General features: G+C 41.1%; 3 protein-coding genes across 7 annotated transcripts in view; 2 read left to right on the forward strand and 1 right to left on the reverse strand.

Annotated features, from left to right (window-relative positions):
• On the forward strand, positions 1-6,787 carry LOC118410922 (plancitoxin-1-like). The gene is made up of 8 exons (XM_035812832.1): positions 1-338; positions 1,122-1,311; positions 1,653-1,728; positions 2,155-2,322; positions 2,757-2,954; positions 3,149-3,252; positions 3,544-3,672; positions 5,700-6,787. Exons 1-8 carry the CDS (start codon positions 217-219, stop codon positions 5,826-5,828), a joined length of 1,116 nt encoding a protein of 371 aa, XP_035668725.1. The 5' UTR covers positions 1-216; the 3' UTR covers positions 5,829-6,787.
• LOC118410915 (serine/arginine repetitive matrix protein 2-like) lies at positions 6,458-13,484 on the reverse strand. 4 transcript variants are annotated; one of them, XM_035812818.1, is made up of 6 exons: positions 13,353-13,484; positions 12,621-12,671; positions 11,926-12,087; positions 8,808-11,472; positions 8,101-8,288; positions 6,458-7,644 (listed from the first exon to the last, which is right to left on the reverse strand). In XM_035812818.1, the coding sequence occupies exons 1-6, from the start codon at positions 13,371-13,373 to the stop codon at positions 7,483-7,485; spliced, it is 3,249 nt and encodes a 1,082-aa protein (XP_035668711.1). In that variant the 5' UTR covers positions 13,374-13,484; the 3' UTR covers positions 6,458-7,482. The 4 variants fall into 4 exon arrangements, with proteins under 4 accessions (XP_035668711.1, XP_035668712.1, XP_035668710.1 ...); XM_035812819.1 differs by having other exon boundaries at positions 11,926-12,084; positions 13,353-13,478; XM_035812817.1 differs by lacking the exon at positions 13,353-13,484 and adding an exon at positions 12,900-13,067 and having other exon boundaries at positions 11,926-12,084.
• A 228-nt stretch (positions 13,485-13,712) lies between these two features.
• LOC118410919 (maternal embryonic leucine zipper kinase-like) overlaps positions 13,713-22,810 on the forward strand; it is a 36,906-nt gene continuing 27,808 nt past the window's right edge. The window contains exons 1-11 of one of the 2 annotated variants that reach the window (XM_035812825.1): positions 13,713-13,754; positions 15,828-15,931; positions 16,105-16,190; positions 17,043-17,159; positions 17,343-17,486; positions 19,511-19,579; positions 19,876-19,968; positions 20,533-20,631; positions 20,788-20,856; positions 21,136-21,234; positions 21,689-21,775. In XM_035812825.1, the coding sequence (XP_035668718.1) occupies positions 16,170-16,190; positions 17,043-17,159; positions 17,343-17,486; positions 19,511-19,579; positions 19,876-19,968; positions 20,533-20,631; positions 20,788-20,856; positions 21,136-21,234; positions 21,689-21,775 (798 nt within the window). In that variant the 5' untranslated portion in view covers positions 13,713-13,754; positions 15,828-15,931; positions 16,105-16,169. Of the gene's footprint in view, positions 13,755-15,827; positions 15,932-16,104; positions 16,191-17,042; positions 17,160-17,342; positions 17,487-19,510; positions 19,580-19,875; positions 19,969-20,532; positions 20,632-20,787; positions 20,857-21,135; positions 21,235-21,688; positions 21,776-22,810 lie in introns of those variants that run through there. The other variant, XM_035812826.1, reaches the window with a different exon arrangement.

The raw sequence follows: 22,810 nt of genomic DNA on the forward strand, positions 1-22,810 counted from the left end.
TTTGACCCGGCTCTAGTTTACCTGGATTGTTTGTGTACAAAGTTCCAAAGTTCCAACAGAACCATTGTAGTTGCGCTCTTATCCTGTGAATAGGACTAAGAAAACCACTTGGAGACTTTCTGTTAATACCCGAACAAAGGTTTGAAATCATTGAAAGCTGTCTTTTATGCGGAAGACTTGCAGAAGTTTCAATATCCAGGAGTATTTTCTTGAGATATGTGGCATTGTTCTTACCACGTGCACCTGTGCTATTTGTGCACGCTTGTTCTAGCGTTCTTCGGCTACAGTTGTAATGGTAGGATCTCGTGCCTCGATGGTGAAGGGGCTCCTGTGGACTGGTAAGTTTCCTTCTCAGAGCTTTAAGTCCATCATATGACATTAGGACACTATAGGTAGATTTTCTACCATTTATTTACATGGTAAGTTGTATACCAGTTTTTAGCGGACGGAGGTTACAACATCATAGCACCTAATATACAGGCATGTTTTGGGACTGTGATTTTTCAAACCAGTGTACAGTATGTTTTTGTTTAGAACAGGAGGGTCTAGTTTCATGGTTTCAGAAACTTAGTAGACCTTCTGTAGCTTGCTTTGTATAGTTATAAACACCTGAAATACAAATTAATGACGGAAATATGCTGAAAATTGGTTGTACATGTCATTCACTTAAAGGTTTTGTTTTCAACAATATTTTCAACTTAGAGGCCAAAACGATAACGTTACATAATGATCCTTAAATATTGTTCCACACTTTCAATATAAAGTACATTGTATGCAACATACAATTCTGATACATTGTACTTTTAAGTAGTCTGAGAAGGTGTGTTAACAACACTTCAACAGTGAGAATTTTGAAGTGTTGAGTAATCATATCTTTTAAAAGTCATGATCCACATTGTGACTAATCAATCATATCAATAAAGAAGAATTATAAATTGAGTGCTTTCCAGTTCTTGACTTTTTTGTTCAATCAGCTGTATCAGTTTCCATTGTTCTCATTTTGTATCCTGATGGAACCCCCACCCCCTAAAACTGCCCCAAGCTATCTCCATACAGTATCAATGAATTATGACTGAGAGGGATTCTTAGAATTATCTTATTTTCAATCTTTTGCACAAAAGGTTCATAATTTACAAGCTACCAGCCCTACCTGACCACAAGGACCCCCATGTGCAGAAAGGGCGGGGCCACCTGTACATGGATGCGCGGGTGGGGGAGTGGGTGTTACCTGGGACAGAGGTGGGCAGCAGAACAGGTGCGCTGGGACACACCCTCCAACAGATGTACGACAATGTCAACAGGATGAGGCAGGTGAGATGAACTGTAGCACTAAATCACTGATATTAAGATTGACAACAAATATTCATTATGTAGGTACAAATGTGTTTCATATGCCAAATTGCAATTACTCAAAACAAACTGTGACAAAAGATAATAGGTGTTATCTGAAACGTTTGACTGTTTCCAAAATCATATCCAGTTGCTTGGGTAATTGCTATCTGGCATATCATATTACCTTGATGTCTAACCTTTATGGGTATAAATGTGTTTGTACATTTCGAAAATAGTCCATGTAAGTACCTCTGGTTGTGTAAAAAGAATTCTCCTATATCCCGTGTTTGTACTTCAGTTTTGTCTCATCTTGCTTACAGGAACAAGGTGCCTACTTTGCATACAATGACCAGTGGCCTGATGGACAGTTGCATAAGAACAAAGGACATGCCAAAGGTGGGATAGGAGGCAGAATTGTTCTACATGTGTTATGATTTTCACTGACTTTAAAAATAATGAAAATAGCATAGACAACGGGGAACCGTATAAATCGTGACAATGGAGTGATGTCATTAATTGTTTAAAGGGTATGGTAATGATGGCAAGAAGGATTCATTAGAATACAATGCCAGATGCTTTTTCTACATGTCACAGAAACATTCAGAGGAACAACTCAACAAGCAGCCATTTGGCTACTAGTCATTACTCTTTATTAAGTATCTATTTCTGTTTTATTTAACCAGGGTAGCCCATCTCTGTGGCTTGGCACTGCTTTCCAGTGGGGCCCTGAAAACCAGCCTTTTCTGCCAAAACAACCAGAAGAATTAAATTATCACAAGAAAAGGGACAAATTGAGTTTTGATGCATAATGTTTCTATCTAGGTTCTATCTTGTTTGACAAGGAAGGAGGGTTCTGGTTGGTGCACAGTCTACCCAGATTCCCAAACTGGCTGGAAGAGTCATACACCTGGCCCGTGGGAGACTTCTCCACAAAGTATGCGCACATCTTCATGTGTGTCACATTTGAACACAACGCCTTTAGAATGATCGGTGAGTGACAATTGCACAACATGCGAGTGACATCTGCCGGTTGTCAGATTCCAGCAAGGTACAAGAGTCAAAGTATCTTATTCAATCTTATTCAAGTTTTATTGGGGCCTATCTTGGCCACATGCAGCCAAGAAGAGACTTATCCTCTCCTGGAAAGTCCTGGTACAGACTGGCACTCAAGCCCACTTGGCTTCTCTCAACAACTTATGTTGAGTACTTGTGAACAACTGTATTAGTATGTCTTTTGTGGCCTTAAATGGTCACACATATTTGGAGACTTCCATGGCTATCCCTATAAAGCTTTGGCTGTCTAAGGCACAAAAAAGGTGGTTACTGCAATTACGGACACATGTTCATTATTCCATCAGCCCCAGATAACATTATTGTATAATTCTGACTACATGGAATATTTGCTTCTTGTCATGGTTTTGCAGGAAAGCTTCTCATGTACATGGAGCCTGCAATCTATGACGCAAGTCTCCCAGCATCCTTACAGGAGGACAACCCTTACTTCTCCCCGGCTATGGATGGGATTGGGCCTGCCGTGCCACCATGGAACAAGAAGGCACCTCTGCTGTCAAGAGGAGGGGTCGATGTTCTCAGTTTCACCAAGTCAAGCAACTACACAGAAGGTGTGGTAGTGGAACTGTAGTTTGTGGTCAGTTGGTGAAGAATGAAAGGTCATGTGTCTTTGTTGACATATATAAATAACAACAACAATACATCATTATCATCATATCTTGTACATATTCGAATGGTCTAGTCTAGTATTTAGCATAGTTATGTATGATGACGTTTCCTGTAAAAATGTTTCCGTATATTTCAGAGATGTACAAGGCATTTGTGGGGAAACATTTGGACTCTGACCTGGCTGTACAGTCCTGGAGGACATCAAAGGACAGCATACCCAACTGCTGCTGGAAACCAAAGGTAGGCCTTTTTTGTGACTAGAACACAAGCAACCCCACCTAATATTAACCTCCCTGAGGCTTAAACCAATAACCCAATATATATAAATTTGGTGCCTAGTGGCAACCTCAGCAGGTTGAAAGTTAAAGCAAATTGCCAATGTCATTTGTTTACTAAGGTGTAAAAAAAATCAAAAGATGCATGACAAAGAAATGGAAACTGTTTATGTTACGACACATTACAACTATGAACCTGTGGCAAGTGTTTTACAGTACGAAACTGTGCACATATTTTCCATCCCATCTGTTGTAGGTAAAGAATGTGAAGAAACTGAAGCTCCCTTATGATGTGGAGTTTGCATCCAGCAAGGACAAGTCCAAGTGGGCAGTAACTACGGGGGGCAAGAGCAAGTGGACCTGTATCGGCGACTTGGACAGACAGGTATGCTACATAGGTTATCCTGAAGATAAAGTTGAATTAATGTTAGCTTGCAGTTGGCTACATTAGTAAAGGGGACAGGTTCATATTTTGTTCAATGGTTATTCATATATAACAAGTTTGATCCTCTATAAAGGTAATCTCATGAGGTTATCAATGCAGGGCAAATGTGTGGCCATTGGTTTCCCTACAGGAGTGTGTATCGATACATCAGGACCTAGGATATTGTGTTTCAGTACTAGGTGCAGTGTGTGACGGTAGTTCAGAATCAGTGACTGCTTGATATGGTTGTTCAACATCAGGGGCAGTGTGTGATGGTATTTCAGCACCAAGGACAGTGTGTGATGGTAGTTCAGCAACAGGGACAGCATGTGATGGTAGTTCAGCACCAGGGAGTGTGTGATTGTAGTTCAGCACCAGGGACAATGTGTGATGGATGTTCAGCATCAGAGAAAGTGTGGGATGGTAGTTCAGTACCAAGGACAGTGTGTGATGGAAGTTCAGCACCAGGAAGTGTGGGATGATAGTTCAGTACAAAGGACAGTGCATGAGAGTAGTTCAGCACAAGGGACAGTGTGTGAAGGTAGTTCAGCACCAGGGACAGTGTGTGATGGTAGTTCAGCACCAGGGACAATGTGTGATGGAAGTTCAGCACCAGGGACAGTGTGTGAAGGTAGTTCAGCACCAGGGACAGTGTGTGATGGTAGTTCTGTACCAGGGACAGTGTGTGATGGAAGTTCAGCACCAGGGACAGTGTCTGATGGTAGTTCAGCACCAGGGACAGTGTGTGATGGTAGTTCAGCACCAGGGACAGTGTGTGATGGAAGCTCAGCACCAGGGAGTGTGGGATGGTAGTTCAGTACAAAGGACAGTGCGTGAGAGTAGTTCAGCACAAGGGACAGTCCGTGATGGTAGTTCAGCACCAGGGACAATGTATGATGGTAGTTCAGCAACAGGGACAGTATGTGATGGTAGTTCAGCACCAGGGACAATGTATGATGGTAGTTCAGCAACAGGGACAGTGTGTGATGGAAGTTCAGCACCAGGGAGTGTGGGATGGTAGTTCAGTACAAAGGACAGTGCGTGAGAGTAGTTCAGCACCAGGGACAGTGTGTGATGGTAGTTCAGCACCAGGGACAATGTGTGATGGAAGTTCAGCACCAGGGACAGTGTGTGAAGGTAGTTCAGCACCAGGGACAGTGTGTGATGGTAGTTCTGTACCAGGGACAGTGTGTGATGGAAGTTCAGCACCAGGGACAGTGTCTGATGGTAGTTCAGCACCAGGGACAGTGTGTGATGGTAGTTCAGCACCAGGGACAGTGTGTGATGGAAGCTCAGCACCAGGGAGTGTGGGATGGTAGTTCAGTACAAAGGACAGTGCGTGAGAGTAGTTCAGCACAAGGGACAGTATGTGATGGTAGTTCAGCACCAGGGACAATGTATGATGGTAGTTCAGCAACAGGGACAGTGTGTGATGGAAGTTCAGCACCAGGGAGTGTGGGATGGTAGTTCACTACAAAGGACAGTGTGTGATGGATGTTCAGCATCAGAGACAGTGTGTGATGGTAGTTCAGCACCAGGGACAATGTGTGATGATAGTTCAGCACCAGGGACAGTGTGTGATGGAAGTTCAGCACCAGGGAGTGTTGGATGGTAGTTCAGTACAAAGGACAGTGCGTGAGAGTAGTTTAGCACAAGGGAGTGTGTGATGGTAGTTCAGCACCAGGGACAGTGTGTGATGGTAGTTCAGCACCAGGGACAGTGTGTGATGGAAGTTCAGCACCGGGGAGTGTGGGATGGTAGTTCAGTACAATGGACATTGCGTGAGAGTAGTTCAGCACAAGGGACAGTGTGTGATGGTAGTTCAGCACCAGGGACAAGTATAGTGTGCAATGGTAATTGATTGTCAAGGTGAATCATGTTCCACCTACCTTTTTCAGTCAGTCATGCTGATTTCAGTTCAATCACTTAGCATCAAATGCATGTTCTCTGTATTGATACAAATTTTTTCTGTGTACTTCCATGTTCAGGAGCGCGAGATGAAGCGAGGAGGTGGAACGCTGTGTCTGAAGGTTCCAGGTGTCTGGCAGGCTTTTACTTCTGCAGTAGCAGACACAGAGAAGTGCAAAAAAACTATCGACAAAAAGACGGAATTGTGACAACAGTAGAAGCCATCAGAACAAAGCCTCTACGAAGACTGATATAAAATGATTTGTCATTTCTTTCAATAAATTGTTGGGTGGCCGTCTACTTACCTACATAACACAATCTTCCCACTGTCAGGGTCTCCTCCAAAAGAGCTCCTGGCCATTCATCTCCAGCTCTAGAGAACCATTCACTTAAAACTCCAGATTCTTTACCACTATGACAGTCAGTCCAATAAGGGATCAGGATTCCATCACTATGTGAACCAGTTATCATAGCCCCAACATCATGGCATCAAACAGTTCTCAGTCCGACAATAATTGGCCCATGTTAGTACATATGCATTAATCAAGATTAGAGTTTTTTCAATTCTCCTGATTTAGAGGTGTTGGGTATCAAGCTCCTGGCGACCTGACTAATGAAGGGCTAGGCAGGGTAGGCTTCACTGCTGGAGAACCAAACGTTTTCACTGGCTCTTTTCTTCTCAACTCTTCATGTAGGGATGACTTCTGGATGATATCTGTACTGTCATTTCCCAAAACCATTGACTAACACAAATGTATATCATAAATTGGACTTCCCCCTAGATTCAATGAGGCACAGAATGACTGTTGAGTAACGGAATACATTGAACTCTGGTATATTTTTTACAATACAAAACTCTACATATGTACAAACTATATCATTAGTCTAGTTTATCTAGCATTGTTACAGAGAAGGCAGTTTATCAATGTTATGAAAAAAAAACAATCATAATGCTGGAGGATGTAAGGCTTTGATACAAAGACAAAAGTTCCTCCAAATGTATGTTTACTCTGATATGTTATCAACTGTAGAACAATGTCATTTCTTTCACTAGACACAGACTTGACACTAGTAAAGCCTGAGGATAGGAAAGACATAACTATTGTTTCATTTGGTGTAGTTGCTCGCGTGCCAACTGTAATAAATCTGTTGTTGTACCTTAAAACAATCCATCAAGATGTCAGAATATGTGCTGAACAAAGATTAGAGCCTGGGTCATAGTTGAGAGCAAAGTTGGTCCTCTGGTTAGGTAATGTCGCATTATGAAAAAAATTATGTCCTCAAAATTAGTTTGGGGTCATTGACAAAGAAATCTCTTTAAAAAAGTCATACAGTTCAGAATTTTCCCCCCAAAATGCAACACAAAACATGGCAACTCTGTATTGAAATGTATCTACTGGGTACTGTATAATCTTGTGAATGAGCCCAACCCTAAAATAGTTACAGAGGATAAGTAGTGTCAGCCCTTTTGGAGAAGGTAATCTTGAACCAAACATTTCTACCTTATATGTCTGTAATACTCCGTATAGAATCATCTTTATAATGTTCAACACAACTTTAAATCATCTTCTAGGCATCACAGAATACTAGTGTTTCATTTGTCTCTGTATGTATGTACCAATGGACAGAATATAGGCTACAGGTAATGGACAACTCAAATCGATTATGGATGAGTAATGGGAAAAGCAATACTGTGATAACTTCTTGACAATGTGTTTTCTTGAAGCTGTGTGTCTGACCAGCACCAAGTATTCCACTTGAAATGCAATACATTTACATATGTACTAAACCAAACCTCTGTGACTACTACCTAATCATCCTAAACTATCTCAGATATCTAGTAAATGTTTGTGGGTTGCTTCATCAGTTCCCATATTTCTTCTTATCCATCTCAATCTCTTTTTTACGTTGGAGGATGGCAGCGTTCTTTTGCTGGATGAGGCGAATGCGAGCGTCCAATTCGCTTTCGTCTGGTCGGACTTCCAGGTCTGGTGCTGGCTTCTTGGATGAAGATGGAGCAGGAGACTGTGGGAGTGAAAGTATATCATATGTTAGTCACCACCTTCCATCAGTAACTCAACAACCACAAGATCCTCTATCAGATCATAGCTGGAGAGATAGGCTAGGAAAAGCTAGTGTATAAAGTAACAAACTGCCAGACCCACATTCTTTGACTTTGACGTGGAGAAACTAAAGAAAAGCATAATTTTAAATGCAGCGCTTTTATCTACTCAAGAAAATAAAAGTTTTGACTGTTTGCAAAGAAATTGTCACCTTTGCTTTATATATCCTAATTATTACCTTCACCAAATTGAAAAGATGGTTGATGTTTTAGGAGCAGTTTGCCTAGAGAATCTGTGAATGGATCCTTACAATACTTGATCTTTGGGTTGTGGTCTGGAAAAATAAAGCAAAAGTTTGAAAATGGGCCCCCTAACGGTTTTCAGTGGTAGTGGAGCTATTGGCAACAAAGATTCTTGCCTGTTTCCTAGCAGTAGTGGCGGCGTCCAGGTCTCGTTGGACATCCTGTTTGATTTTGATCTGTATTTGCTGCCTGGATACCGCTTGTTGGGGAGCCTGTCTCTGCACTTTGGACTGCAGGCCTAGTCGCTCATGGATGGACTTCCTTTTGACAGGAGCATCTTCTGATGGATCAGGGGTGGTACTCACTGTGGGACAGCAGGAGGGTCTGCAGTTAGATCTAGATCATGAAATTAAGGCTTGAACAACTTGATCATGAAATTAAGGCTTAAACAACTTTTTTATATGAGGAGATACGTGTCCCAAGAAACTTGTTGGGAATGTTTCATGAAAATAATATCAATCCAATTCAGCTCACTGAAAATAGCTCACTGAAGCTATTCTACCACTGGTGGTGACATAGAAGATAGATGCTACCGGGTATATGATTGAACAGTATTTTACAGTTTCATTGTACTGGGGAAATTACTTCAGCTTTTTTTTGACATGCAAAATGAACAGTGGACCATGGCTTGTCCTGTCTTCAGCACTGCTACTCTGTTCGGAATTGTGCATGTCGGGTAAGACTAAGAGACACAGCCAGATTCAAACTCGCGGCCTCCAGTTCCAAAGGCAGGGCCGCTAACCACTGAGTAATTGCATCACATAAGTCTTGTTGTTAGAAGGGGAGGAATAATTCAACACTAGACGAAGGAACCGGCCCTTACCTTCATCACTTGTGATAGATATCTTCCTCTTCACGCCTCTTGCCTTCTTCTTTTTCCTCCCCTCCTCCTCACCACCACTACCACCTACAGTTTTTCTCTGCAAAATCCTGACCCTCAAGTCAGACCCATCGATGGTATCAGCTCCCTCGGTGTCTGCTAGAACAATTCTCTTCACCTGTACTTTTCTCTTCACTGCCTTGACTGCCTTCACCGCAGGGTTTTGTCTCTCCGAGTCCTCAACAATTTCCCGTTTGTCCAGCATGGGCTCTGGAGAAATGTTACGTTTTGGTGCCAGAGACTTAGGGGGAGAAATGTTGATGGAAAGCAAAGATTTTATTTTGGGCTGCCCACCATTCCCCTCTGATGAAGAGCCAGACTTGGACTCCTTTTCTGGTCTAAATGTTTTCTGAATTTTCTTAGGTGGGGAGTGAGGGACTCTGTCTGCCTTATCAGGTGTGGCTACTTTCCTCTTCACTTCTGTCTTGTCCCTGTCTCTATTACTGTGCCGTGTTTCCTGAGAGTTAATTGGAGAGTGCCTGTGTGTCTTGCGCCTGTCCCTGTGCCTATCTCGTGTCCGTTCGCCCCGGTCACGACGGAAACCAGATCTAAGCGGTCCATTCCTGTCCCTGTCCTCTCTCCTCCTGTCCCAAGGATCCAGGCTATCAGGGATATTTGTGCGTACTTGAGTTGTCCTTAACAGGCCCAACCCTCTACCTTCTTTACTGCCCTCTCCAACATCTTTCTTAGTCTGCCTGAACCTGGATTCTTCAGTTTCAGACTCACTTTCACTGTCACTGAGCATGGAAGATGAACTTGATCCAGCACTCTCTGACCTCACGGAAAACCTCCTTGTCTCTTTCTTGGGTTTATCTTTACTTACTTTTTTCCTATCTTTTTCCACTGGTGAAACTTTGATGCTCACCGAATCAAGACCACCCGTCTTTTCTACTATGCCCTGAAGTGAGACTTTCTTTCTTTCAAGTTTTGCCTCCCTGCCCTCAAATTTCCTCTTCCTTGCCTCTAACTTCTCATCTGTTGGCTTTTTCACATCTCTAAAGGGAGATGCTTTATCCTCAGTTCTGTCCGGTGTAACTCTGAGTGTTTTTTCTCCCTTTTCCAAGTTATTTCTATTGTGCCTTTCCCCATGCCTTGAAGGCAGACCCCTTCTTTCTGTCTGCCTTTTTGATTCCCTGACCTTTGGCTTCTGTGATGTCCTGTCAAGATTACGTTCTGGGGAAAGCGCATTTCTCCTGTAAGCAGCCGGTAAATGCCTACTTCTGTGTGCATCTCTTCCTCCATGTCTTGAACTTGAGTCAGATTTCTCTGACCTACCCTTGGCTACCTTTCTTGGTGGAGACTGAGATCTACTCCTCAATCTTTTTCTTGACCTAGACAGTGACCTAGAAGGCCTAGATTTTGAGAGAGATCTACCTCTCTTTGATCTCAGTTGAGATCCTGGTCTATCCAAGAGTCCTTTTTTCGGTGACTTGGATCTGTTCCTTGGAAGTCGAACTGGTGACTTTGATCTGTTTCCAGAAAGGGGAACAGGTGACTGGGATCTACGCCTCGCTACTCTGTGTGGAGACTGTGAAACTTTCCTTCCTATACTCCTCGACCTAGATCTGGAAGATGAAGGTCTTCTACTATATCTTTCCCTGGACAATGACCTTGTCTTCCTCTGCTTAGTAGGAGTTGGTGATCTTGACAGTGACCTTGATCTAGAGCGAGACTTAGAGGTAGACCTTGATGATGATCCATCAGAGCTCGTAGTAGTGAATGAGACAGAGCTCTTGGACCTTTCACTTGGACTTCTTTCTGGAGAAGATGGTCTACTTTCTGGAGATGGACTTCTACTGGTTGAATTAGATCCTGATGTGGATGATGCACGAGATTCTGGCCTATCTTGAGTGTCCACTTTTTCTGTCTCTTGTTTTGAGGAGGGAGAATCCTCAACCTTGCCATTAAATGGCTCTCCTTTATTCTGCTCCAACTTTTCATGTTCCGTATCTTTTGAAGAAGTATCCTTCTCTACAAGAGCATCATTTTCTGCTCTGATCTCAACTTTGGTTTCCTCCTTTTTGTCTAAGTCTGGTGACTTTTCCTCAATGAATCTGGTACCTGAAACATCAATCTCTTCTGCAACATCCTTAGTGTCCTTGTTTTCCTCTTCATTTCCATCTTTTGTGTTACATTCTACTTCATCTGAACTTTTCTCAACATTTTTTTCAGCATCAGAAACATCTCTGTTTTCCTCTTTTCCAGATTCAGAACTGCTGTCTATGTGGTTAACTTCCTTCTCTTCCTCTTTTTCTGATTCAGAACTACTGCTTTCTTTGAGGTCTACTTCCTCCTCTTCCTCTTCAGAACTACTTGAACTTGACCTTCCTAGAATTTCCTCCTCTGAGTCAGAATCGCTGTCAAACCTACTAAACTTGTCATTGCGCTTGGTTGGCGTGGATGACCGCCCTTCATTCGGAAGCACCTTCCTGTCAATCCTAGGCACACGTCCCCGCCCACCTCTGGTTGCAGGCGGCCCACCCATGGGGAGTGGGAGGTCATTCTCTGAGTCTTCTTGGACGATGTTGATAGCAATTAGATTGCTTCTCTTTGGGTGCCTGCGATGACTGGGGAAGCCTGCCTGGTTCTGGGGAATTGGTGGGGGAACCTGTGATGAAGTGAGTGGTCGTATAGATTGATATGAGTATAAACAATGGCTGTATAGAAACAAAAATACAGAAATGTTTGAAATACTCGCTTATCTAAACCACTTAATCCATTCGCTATGTCACACACTTACCAATGTAACAAATTCTTCAAAAATCACTTTTGAAGAATGTTGCCATGTCCAATATCAAACAATGAATAAATGACTGAAGTAAAGTTTGTTATTGTGTCTTGTGACAAAGTCATCCATCCCATTTGGGTTTATAAGGGCTATTAGGGAAGACCTGCACGCCCTAAATTTACAGACTGCCAACCCAAAAGACAGTGACTGCTGGTGGGCTGCCATCAAGCCTCCATATCTACTCTATGTGCAAGAATGTCTAACCCTCGCATGACGGTGAGTGAGTGACTAAAGTTCTATGTAGTAAAAATAGTGATCAATAGCTTGTTTTACCTGTGTCGGACCAGTTGGAGGGACATGGGATTGTACCAAATTCCCTGGTTTGGACTTGGCTTTGAGTGACTGCAGCGCTGCAAGACGAAGAGCTTCCAAGTCCTCCTCATCATCATTATCATCACTGTCTTCACCAGTGACGGCAGGGGAATCTTCGCTCTGCTGAAAAACAGAAACAAGCAATCAATTACTTGTTTTTCCATAGAATTATCGTAGAGTGTAAAGTGTAACCACCAAGCACTACACAGGAGCATCCTCATAACATAGACTTAAACAATGCTTACAGCTAGATGTGTGAAGGACACATGAGATGGGTGATGCAGTGTAATATAATCAGCTGCACCACAAAGCTGGTGTGTAACACCAAAGAACAGTCATAGTGGATTATGAAGAAACAGTTACTGTATCATACAGAATCATGGATTTCTGCCTTCTATACTGCATTGTAACTCTTCTAGTTGCACTGGAAAAAACACAGCAGCACTGACAATGTACTAGTATGGCAAAGCTACATTGTCTGTGTGTTTCTAAGATTCCCACTAACTATGCATAAATATAATGGGATTCTCACACACCCATGCAAACAGACAAGTAGAAAAGCTCAAAACAATAGTTTCAAAATAAGTGCTTCAATGCACAGTTGGATGTACATGGGCAAATCAAATCATTGTCATGCAGGTTTCAGTTTCACTTACAGTTTTAAGTGAGGCCAGCACAGCTGTACGAAGGGACTGCAAGTCTTCTTCCTGTAATGAGAAATTTAGACATCACAACAAACATCAAACATCCTGGAGGTAAGGATGCCTGAATACAGCTAATTAAATTTCAGGTTCTTTTCTCAGCTGCAGAGAAGAAAAGTAATAATTTTTTACAAATAAGTGTTATGCAAGTATTTATTTCTAAAGTATGTTGTCTGGATAAAAAAACTGATATATAGGCAAGATTAAAGGGTATAGGAGAAAAGGTCTACGCGCACACACTGAAAGGAAAAAGCACAACGTTGTCAACATAATAATTTTGGGGTGCAACTTTTCGAGGCCACGTGACTACAACGCAAAATATTTAGACGAGGACAACAACAACAACATGCTGCAGTTTATCTGTATTGTTCGACAGTTGGAACGGGTGGAACACATCAGTTTCATTCATATCACATTGTACTTGTAAGCAAATCTACGTAATACAAATACAACGACGTATTTGACTGACAAGGGGCCAAATTTTGACACAGGCAGCTAAGATCTTCCATATTCTGCCAAACTTCGTATGAATTTATCAAAGGAAACAAAACAAAGTTGATAGAAAAAGTGGTATCAACCAAGTCCCTGTATTCCTCTGACTCTGTATGTGCTACATATAAGTCCTAAAGGATGGAAACTGCAGCTAGATAAAGAGAAAATATGAGAAATTCGCGGGACATTTCCTACCTCGACGTCCGACGCCATCATTGCTATCCTTGTGGACTCGTTTACTCTAACTTTAGGGGTGCCACGTTTAAAATCCACATAATGTACCCCCTGCCTTACGTACTGTATCCATGCAAAAAGTACCAAGAAGCAAATATATTATAGGATAATTCTTTTTGTCTAATTCTAGATATGTTACACGTGTTACATTTTGAGTTTCTTAATAACTTTATTTATTAAATAACCTGTCAGGGAAAGTTATGGTAGAGTCTAGTATCCCAGAGGCCTTTGTGAGCTCACAGTGTTCTGAGAACGAGAACGTCACTTGATGCCTTGGGGACGAGTGTAACTTCTGATTGGCCAGTCATGACGTCACTCACTGACGGAGGCCATTTTGAAAACCAGTATCTCAGGCTGTTGCAGGCAGGTAAAAATTCCGTCCAAAGTATCTTTATTTTCTTGCTAATCTGTTACTGTCTGCATTATTAGATGTGCATGTTGGGTCAGGAAAGATATGCATAATAGTTTGGAGTGGGTGACGAGGTGTTGGTCTGCATTTGTGGTCAGTATTTTGCAAATGAAAAATTGTGGTTTGCTGTGCACTGTGCAACGGTTTGGCCTTGGGAGCAGAAATTTAAATATGATCATCCTTTTCAAAATTTTAATTTTCAAGCTGTACATTTGATCATTGGGCTTGTAATCTTACAATAATCAAGATAAGTGTCGCATAGTCTGATGTTAAATATTGACTATATATGTTGACTTTCTACTACAGTTTACAAGGCATAGTATGCTGTGATACGTTTGTACTTTTCTACTCAACGGATCATGGATCAAATATGGCCATAATTTGAAAAATGAAAAATTACTGATCTTATGAACGACGATGCCAGTTTGGAGCTCGAACTTCATTAAAAGTACAAATTATGCTGACTAATTTCCAAAACATTTGTATTTATTTTGAAACATATAGATGTCTGTTTATAGCTTTTTGTGAGTGCGCTGTTTACTCTGAACTGTTTGTTTGACTTGAGATAATAGATGGATATATTTGCATGAGAATAGATCACAGGTATTCATTTAGCAAAGATAAACTTGCTGTAACACTTTCAAATTTGCTTGGCCTCAGACACCTATTAACCCTTTGATAGTGAAAGTAGAAAAAATTAATTTATTCTTGGAAGATGTAAAGGGCACTTTGTAACACCCTTTGGATTATGAATGATCATATTTTCAGTACCATATTGTAGGAATCTGAAAGAAAAAATGTGTTTTACTTTTATCTAATCCCCAACCTGCTTAATCAAAGGCCGAGGCTAGCTATTTACAGGATGTTTTTCCTTTCCCCTAAAAAAATTGTTACTACATGTTTGTATTGACAAGATGTTCCTGTCAATCAGGTTTTATTTTCGCTATTAACAGGATGTTCCATTGAAAAGCTTGTGAGTAACACCTCGTGATCCTGCAAACCCTAACCCTGAGGCTGATCCTGTAAATTGTTGCAAAGACTCAGGGGGGCATGACCTTTTGTAACATCTATTTTTTTTCATATTCCAGACAGTGAGGAAGAAATAGTAATAAAATTAACTAATGAAACAATGAAAAATGGATGTAAAAAAATGTTAAGGTACCCTGAGTATACCCTGAGTCCCTGACATTCTTAAAGCTACCTAGGCCTGCCACTATCAGGTGACTAGACTACCCCCTGAGCTATAGTTCTGGTAGTCTGGTACTTTTGGTCAGATGCTGTTCAAAGGTATTCCTGTGCTTCCTGTCAATAAGACTTTTTGGCACTATTGACAAGATAATAGCCTTTACCTATATCTTTACCTAGTCCCATCCTCATGTCTGAGGGTCGGGGACTATGGTAGTATCGATCCAGTATCCAGTTTGCTAAGTCCCTTCTAACATCCATGATCCAGCCAGTACCGTCATCTCCTGCCACCGGACAGACAGAGTATTAGTGGCAGACAGACTCGCTCCTCAAACAACTTTGACTTGGTTCATTGTAGAACAGAGCGATATAGAAACAGCGCCGTCCCATATATGACACGCTTGATCAACACATAGCCCATCAATGTATGATGTTGTTGTAAATAGCTCAAATTTACTTTAACGACGGTGTTGCATATTATTGTTTTGCATTTTAAATTGTAATAAGTTGTATACTTCGCATTTGCTTATCCTATAATAATTTTTGTGTAAAATAACATACAAAAAGACTGTCAAGCAGTGCAATTCAGCCCTTTGGGCTGCAAGACCGCTTTTAATTTGTCATTCTTGTTGAATTGAATGAATAAACCAATCTACTACTATCACTATCAGCCTCCTCCACTCCCTTCTGTCTCTGGCTCTGTGAGCGCACTCAGCCAGTGGCTCTCACATAATAGCCACACCACCAATAATCAAATGCTCATGAAAGTGCCTGAATAAAGCTATTCAACTTCTCACTCCCTGATGTAGCATTGTACTAAGATCATTTTTGTTCTTGTCCAGATCTTTGTTGTATCTTGAGTTGAAAACCTAGACCCAGTCAGGATGCCGACACCCTACACATCTATACAAGAGTACTACCAACGTCAGGCACACCATCGGCTCAGGTTAGACACTAATGTCTTGCACAAGGTGTCTTATGTGACTTTAGTTAACATTTTGTCTACACATGTACTTGAAGTGTCCACAGAAGCAACCTCCCTCTTATTTCTTTTCAAAAGAATGCTTGTGTTTGCTTCTTGGACTGTTTAATTCTTTGTCCATTTTTGTTCTTTTCCAGGTGGTTTTGCCAAGGTGAAGTTGGCACATCACATCTTGACAGGAGAAAAAGTGGCAGTGAAGATCATGGATAAGGCAGCACTGGGGGTTGGTTACTGTTTTTTCCCTACTTGTTAGGCCATGTTAATTTGCAAGCATCAAGTTCTGTCAAATTTCCAAAGAAAGTTTTTGACTAAAATATAGCAAATATATGTAGTAAATGGGGAAAAAAAACAGATACTAATGTTGTAGAATGCCAAAGTCAATTCCAAAGTCAAAGAAGATGTAAAACAACAAAGGTAAAGAATCTACTACATGTATTTTGTATAACATAGTGTGTGTGTTTAGTCATTTGTTAGACTCTCCTGACCACTTAATGAACGTCAAGGCAACTTTTTATCTACATTCTTGCATCAGTTTTGGGGATCAAAGCAACATGACCTTACCCAGTTTAAAAAGTTTTTGTCATCATCATACTAAATGACCATATAATAGGGATGGGGTTTAGTATCTTCAAGAAAGATGAAATGAAGCTTCTAGAATGGAGAAAAGTCTCAAATTGTTACATTTTACAATATAAAACCACATATGAGTAATTTTTCCATGTATTTCTGTCAAATTTACATGATTTTGAAATGTTCAAAATATGCAAATTAGCCTATTCCCAAGGGATCTAAAAATCAGGGTTTTTTTCAAACCCAAAATTCAGGTAACAGATGGGAAATTATATCACAGGTACAAATTTTTCTGCCTTAGAATTCCTTGCTGCACATTTTCTAACATTTCAGGAACTTTTTTTTAACGTGCAAACTTTTCACGCACACGCGCAAATTCTCCACGCACAGAAAACCCGTTCCCATATAACTTATATTATGAGTTGTATCCTAAGATTTGCGACTCTTTTTTTGGCAACAGAGACTGTTGAAATTCTAATGTTATCATTTTTTTTCCAATTTCCAGCCGGATCTTCCCCGTGTGCAGATTGAGATAGAAGCCATGAAGACCTTAACACATCAGCATGTGTGTAAACTGTACCAGGTGTTGGAGACAGACACCAAAATCTTCATGGTACTGGAGGTGAGTTACTGGTCATATTCAAGCATGTCAAGAAATGTAGTTTTAATCCTGTTATTCTACCGATTTTGTGCCTTTTACATGACTTTCTTCCCTCTACCCAGGTGTAAAGATGGGTACCTGGCTTCGGTTGGGAAGGTACTCGTAAGTGTATTAAAGATGATCTTTTACTTTTTCATTGTTTAGTACTGCCCAGGAGGAGAACTGTTTGACTACATCGTTGCCAAAGACAGGCTGCCCGAGGAGGAAGCTAGAGTGTTCTTTAGACAGATTGTGTCTGCAGTTGCCTACATCCACACAGAAGGGTACGCACACAGGGACCTCAAACCGGTATGTCCAGCTTGTTCTCTTGTGCTACTTGATAAAAACAAGATATGTTTACATTCTGAGAAGACTTATTGATTGCGAATTTAAAGATAAGTTAAAGGCCTTCCCACACCAAATGGTACATTGGGGGCCCCCATTTCTGTAGCCCCGTCCCACACAGCTTTGTGCAATCACTTCAGCAGTCCACTGGTAGTGGTCCGTGTGTTTAATGAGCATACCCATACCCATTCCCAGATGCTTAATGTTAAGCAGAGAAATATACCATTTTAGGGACCGTACGATATTTATCGGGGGGGGGGAGGGCTGGTGCATTGGAAGTAGAATAATATTGATAAATACGCAATTGGTAAATATGCAGCTCAGCTCGTAACGAATTTGTGTTGTTTGCGTCAGCATGCTTTCACTGCATTTTGTAAAAGAAATGACGACAAACTTTCCATTTAAATATATGTTTTATTTCTTGAAGAACGACGAACTTCTTGTTCCTGTGTGAATAACTAGGGTAATGTGTGCACGTTTTTGTAAAGGATAAGAGTTAGATCGTGACCGTATATACTAAGTAACAAAACCAGAAATTGGGCGGTGGTGAATTCGCGTAATGAAAAAGTCGCGTAATGAAAATTTAGCGCTCGACTAGTGGGCGCTAAAAACGCTAAAATTAAGTTACCGCAATAAAATCAAGAATTACAGTAACTATAAGCTCGGGGAATCAGCAGTCCGTGATCTGGCCCGGGTATTATTTGTCCAGTCATGTCTATATGAAAATTTTGGGGTTTTGATGCTTCCAAACAGGGCTCTAGCCAGTGAGTTTGTCAGCCCATGGAAAAATCCTGCCAATTTTTTTCCGGCATTGAATATTAACGTTAAAAGAATGCCTACCTCGTGCGATCGATGTTGCGCCCTCCCGCATCAAATGCTAGTAGTTTTTCCAGAGGATAGAATAAACGGCGCCATCACACCTTGTGTTTTTTTTCCATTTTGCCCGATGATTTTACTCAAATTTATCATTTATCGAATCGGTCGGGTTTTACAAGGCCGCGACGTCATTTTCCACGAGCGTGCGTTTGTTTCGTGCGACCTCAGGTAACCCCGTTTTCGGCGTGAAATCTTTGGCCCACATCACCGCTGGATTTCTTTTTACATAGAGTAGAGTAGACCAAGAACGTTATACATTATACGAAGGAGGGCGATCTGCTGCATCTTTGGCTGAGATCAGTGCCGGTGTAGTCTTGAAGGAGTAGCCAGAAAAGACGTGCTGGGCGCTGCGATCGACAGTCCCCTGGGGAGGGGGAAGTGCCGCGCCATGTGCTACGGACGCCAATGCCAGTGCACAGCCGACTCGATCGACACTTGACAACAATATTGCGGCCCCTTTTTCTGCCGCAAATTTTGTCTTTTTGAAACAAAAGAAATGTTTTAAATAAAAAATAAGGTGTATAGTTTTGGATTCTTCACATATTTACCGTGCACCGCTTTTGTAACTTAAATATTTTGGGAAACTCAGCCGAGCCGAGTGCGTCTTTCCAGAAAAAAATAAGTCTGTAGACGGAATGACGTATGCCTGGCGGGAACACTGGTCCAGGGCAGCGCCACTTTGGGGGGCCTAGGGGGGCAAAGCCCCCCGGAAGCTCTTGCATTTTAGGCTATTCAGAAGGCTTATTTTATCAGTTTTAGGGCCATGTCAAGATATCAAAACAAAAAGAGTATAAACAATTCTTTCAAAAAAATTAACATGGCCCTCCCCCCTATCTAAAAAAAATTAACATGGCCCTCCCCCTACCTCAAAAAAAATTAACATGGCCCTCCCCCCCTAACGCACCAGCCCTCCCCCCCTGATAAATATCGTACAGTCCCTTACAAGTCTTTGGTAAGACTCATCCAGGGATAAAACTCACGACCTACCAACTGCAAGGCTAACGCTCTACCCCGGCCACTGTGCCAGTCACATTCTCCTACAAATATGAATGATACCTGATTTTTGCTTTTGGTGATTTAGATGGCCTCCCATTTCTTGTGCCTTTCTACAGGAAAACCTTCTCCTTGATGAAACCCACAACTTGAAACTGATAGACTTTGGCCTATGTGCCAAACCTAAGGTGAGAGTACACTTTTAGGATTCTATGTTTTGCATAACGCAAGGTCATTGTGAATTTTTTTGTTTCCTGTTTGTGACAAAGATATAATCAAGAATGTGATATACATTACAGTATCCCCAAATACTATCTGTTCTATTTTGTGTAACACTAACAGTAAGTACTATTATTTGGTGTTAATAGCTTAGGTGAGATAAATATGCACATGTTTATGTATCCTGCTCAGTCAGGTATGAAATAAATATTTACTTGGTATGAATGTACAAGTAAGTCTGATGTCCAGTTTTGCCTGATTTCAGGGTGGGATGGACCACCAGCTGAGCACGTGTTGCGGCAGCCCTGCCTACGCCGCGCCAGAACTGATCCAAGGGGACGAGTACCTAGGAGCAGAGGTAGGGGGCGCTCTTGTAATCATGACAAATTTCACTGGATTTATTATGCATTGGAATAAGTAAAGACACAGTTTGAATAGAGCCACATGAGACTAGAAATGAATGTTCAAAAAGACCAGTTCTTATGATGATTTAGGCATGGTCACACTTGGCATTGTATTCTCCTTCTTTCATAGACTATAGTTTTTTCTGACTGTTGAGAGGAATGAAATGAAGTCTACTACATTTCTCTTCACAGTACAACTTGTGAAATTAAGCTGTAGTCTACGACAGTTTCAAAAACAAACAAATGTAAACCTGCCTATGCACAGTTTTCTGGATGCAAGGCAAGTAACTTTAAAATTTATGAGCCTACGATGTACAAGTACTACAACGGACAAATGTGTCCAAGCCATTACAGAAATGTGTGTACCCATATTCGTCTTGAAGTGTGGGTTCTTTAACATGTCCAGGTTCTATTTGTTCAGCCTCTTTACAAGACAGCTGTAATCCCTACCAGTAGCATGTAGATCAGAATTTTAAAGGCTGGTAGCTTTGGGACTACCTTTACCTTTACTTTTTTAGGCAGATGTTTGGAGTATGGGAGTGTTGCTGTATGCCCTGATGTGTGGCTTCCTGCCATTTGATGATGATAATGTCGGAGCTCTGTACAGAAAAATCAGGGTGTGTACTTAATTATCGGGCTAACTGAATTTCTTGCCTTTATGATATGCCCACTTTATTTTTTCTGATCTATAACTTAAGAAAATAACATATAACATTATTTGCACATACCAACTCTTGGTCAACTATTTATTCTTTTTTATATAATTATTTCAGAAAGGACAGTATGAAATCCCAGACTGGTTGTCTCCGCAGAGTGTGGACCTTATCAATGTCATGCTACAGGTAACATACCATTACAAAAATCACTAAAAAGACTTATATGCCTTTGCATCAGCACAATTAATAGATTACGTGATTAACTTCTTTGCTATGATAAAGATTTACTGAATTTTGACTCTGATTTGGTTTGCAGACATTTAACTACAATGTCCTACTTTCTTGCCCCAGTACTACACGTACCTATATATATCTATAACTTGACAACCTAAAAAAAAAGACTACTAAGATCCTCCTTCCTGGGACAGTAAGGTAACTTCATGTCATTGTGCTTTTGTCTCCCAGGTTAATCCCAAACTCAGAATTAATGTCAAAGAGCTGCTGTGCCACCCTTGGCTGACAGAGGGCCTTGCTGAACCCATCGACTACAAGACCAAGTACAATGTAAGCAGATATGCCATACTGCATGCAGTTTATTGCTAAGCTGACAGAGGGCACTCTTATGCCATAATATGTTTGAGTGGTCTCCCGAGTCTGTACTCTTTTTCAATCGATAAATGTTCCAGCATAAAAGCAAATCATTTAAGAGGATACAATAAGAACTACGATGTGTAAGTCAAACAAGTTTTGTTGAAGATGATTTTGAAGTTGATAAAACATTAAATCCAGAGTCCTTTGTCTGTAATTTTTTAAGTATCAAGAATCTATGTTGGTATGTGTATGTAATAGGGATCGAGTAGATTCTGCCCTGGTTTATATAGGGTTATGGATAGATTTGATAGGGTGTTGGGCCAAGTTGGTCTGAGTAGTCTTGAACTGAGTTGATAAAAGGCGAAAGTGTCTGACATCCTGCATAATATATCCTGGCCTTACCTCCATCATTTCTATTTCTACACAGAATAACCATATAGATGATGACTGTATCACAGAGATGTCCATTCACTTCAAAAAGTCCAGAAATACAATGGTCAACATCATCAAAGATGTATGTATACATGTTTATTCACTATTTCCTTACTGTTTATTAACAATTATTTCTTAGGAGCAGTAGATCATCAATATTATGCACCTGTACATGTTTGCAAAAAGTACTGTTACCCAGTCGTAAGGTATTACATACATCTCCAAGATATAAGTCTTTCTGTAACACTACAAGAAATTAATGTGTATTTGTCACAAGTATTTTAGTGGTGCTGTAATGATGGCACAGTATAGTACAGTCAAACCTGCCCGAGCGACCACCTCTTCTCAGCGACCACCTGGCCATTTCGACCGCTTTTTCTCGGTCGCGATTTTTTTTCCTATTGACGTAAGCATTAAGCGACCTTTTCTCAACGACCACCTGGCCAACGCGACCGCGACCGGCCCAAATTGGGCCCCTTAACGACCGCATCATTTTCAAAATCGAGGTTTTCATCGATTTTTGATGATAACTAGCGCGATTTTGTGCCGAAATCGACCAGTTTGCGTCGGATTTTGACTGCCATTACGATGTTATGTTTAGAATAAAGATTGCGGCGGTCAATGGGTGGGTCAATGGGGCAGTCTACTGTAATATGGGAGGAAATTTCTAAGAAAGATCTGTGTAGCTCATACCTTTTAAAGAAAGATCTGTGTGAGTGCTTTTGTCCAACTGTACTGTACATTCACCCTTGGCTAAGTACGCTATTGGGACGTACCAGGCATAGAATTCGAAAGGTGCACCGTAGTTATTTCAGATACGGCGATCAAGAACACAGCGACACATAAAGGCTTGTATGGTAACTGACAGCATCAACGTTCCCTCACTGTCTAAAACGTTAGTGTACAAATATCATACTGTATCGTATAAAAGCTGGGGTTAAATTTACAATTTACAGTGTGCGTGTTGTATTTGACATTAAATACCTCGCTTCTTTGCGTGCGTGAAGTGTGCTTGCTATTTGCCATTAAACACAACGGAAACCGTTATACTTTGCATAGGGCATGTTTTGAGTCGATACTCTTCTCAGCGACCACCTGTCCAAATCGACCGTTTTTG

The sequence above is a fragment of the Branchiostoma floridae genome, chromosome 3 (assembly GCF_000003815.2).
Source record: "Branchiostoma floridae strain S238N-H82 chromosome 3, Bfl_VNyyK, whole genome shotgun sequence".
NCBI classification, from domain to species: domain Eukaryota; kingdom Metazoa; phylum Chordata; class Leptocardii; order Amphioxiformes; family Branchiostomatidae; genus Branchiostoma; species Branchiostoma floridae.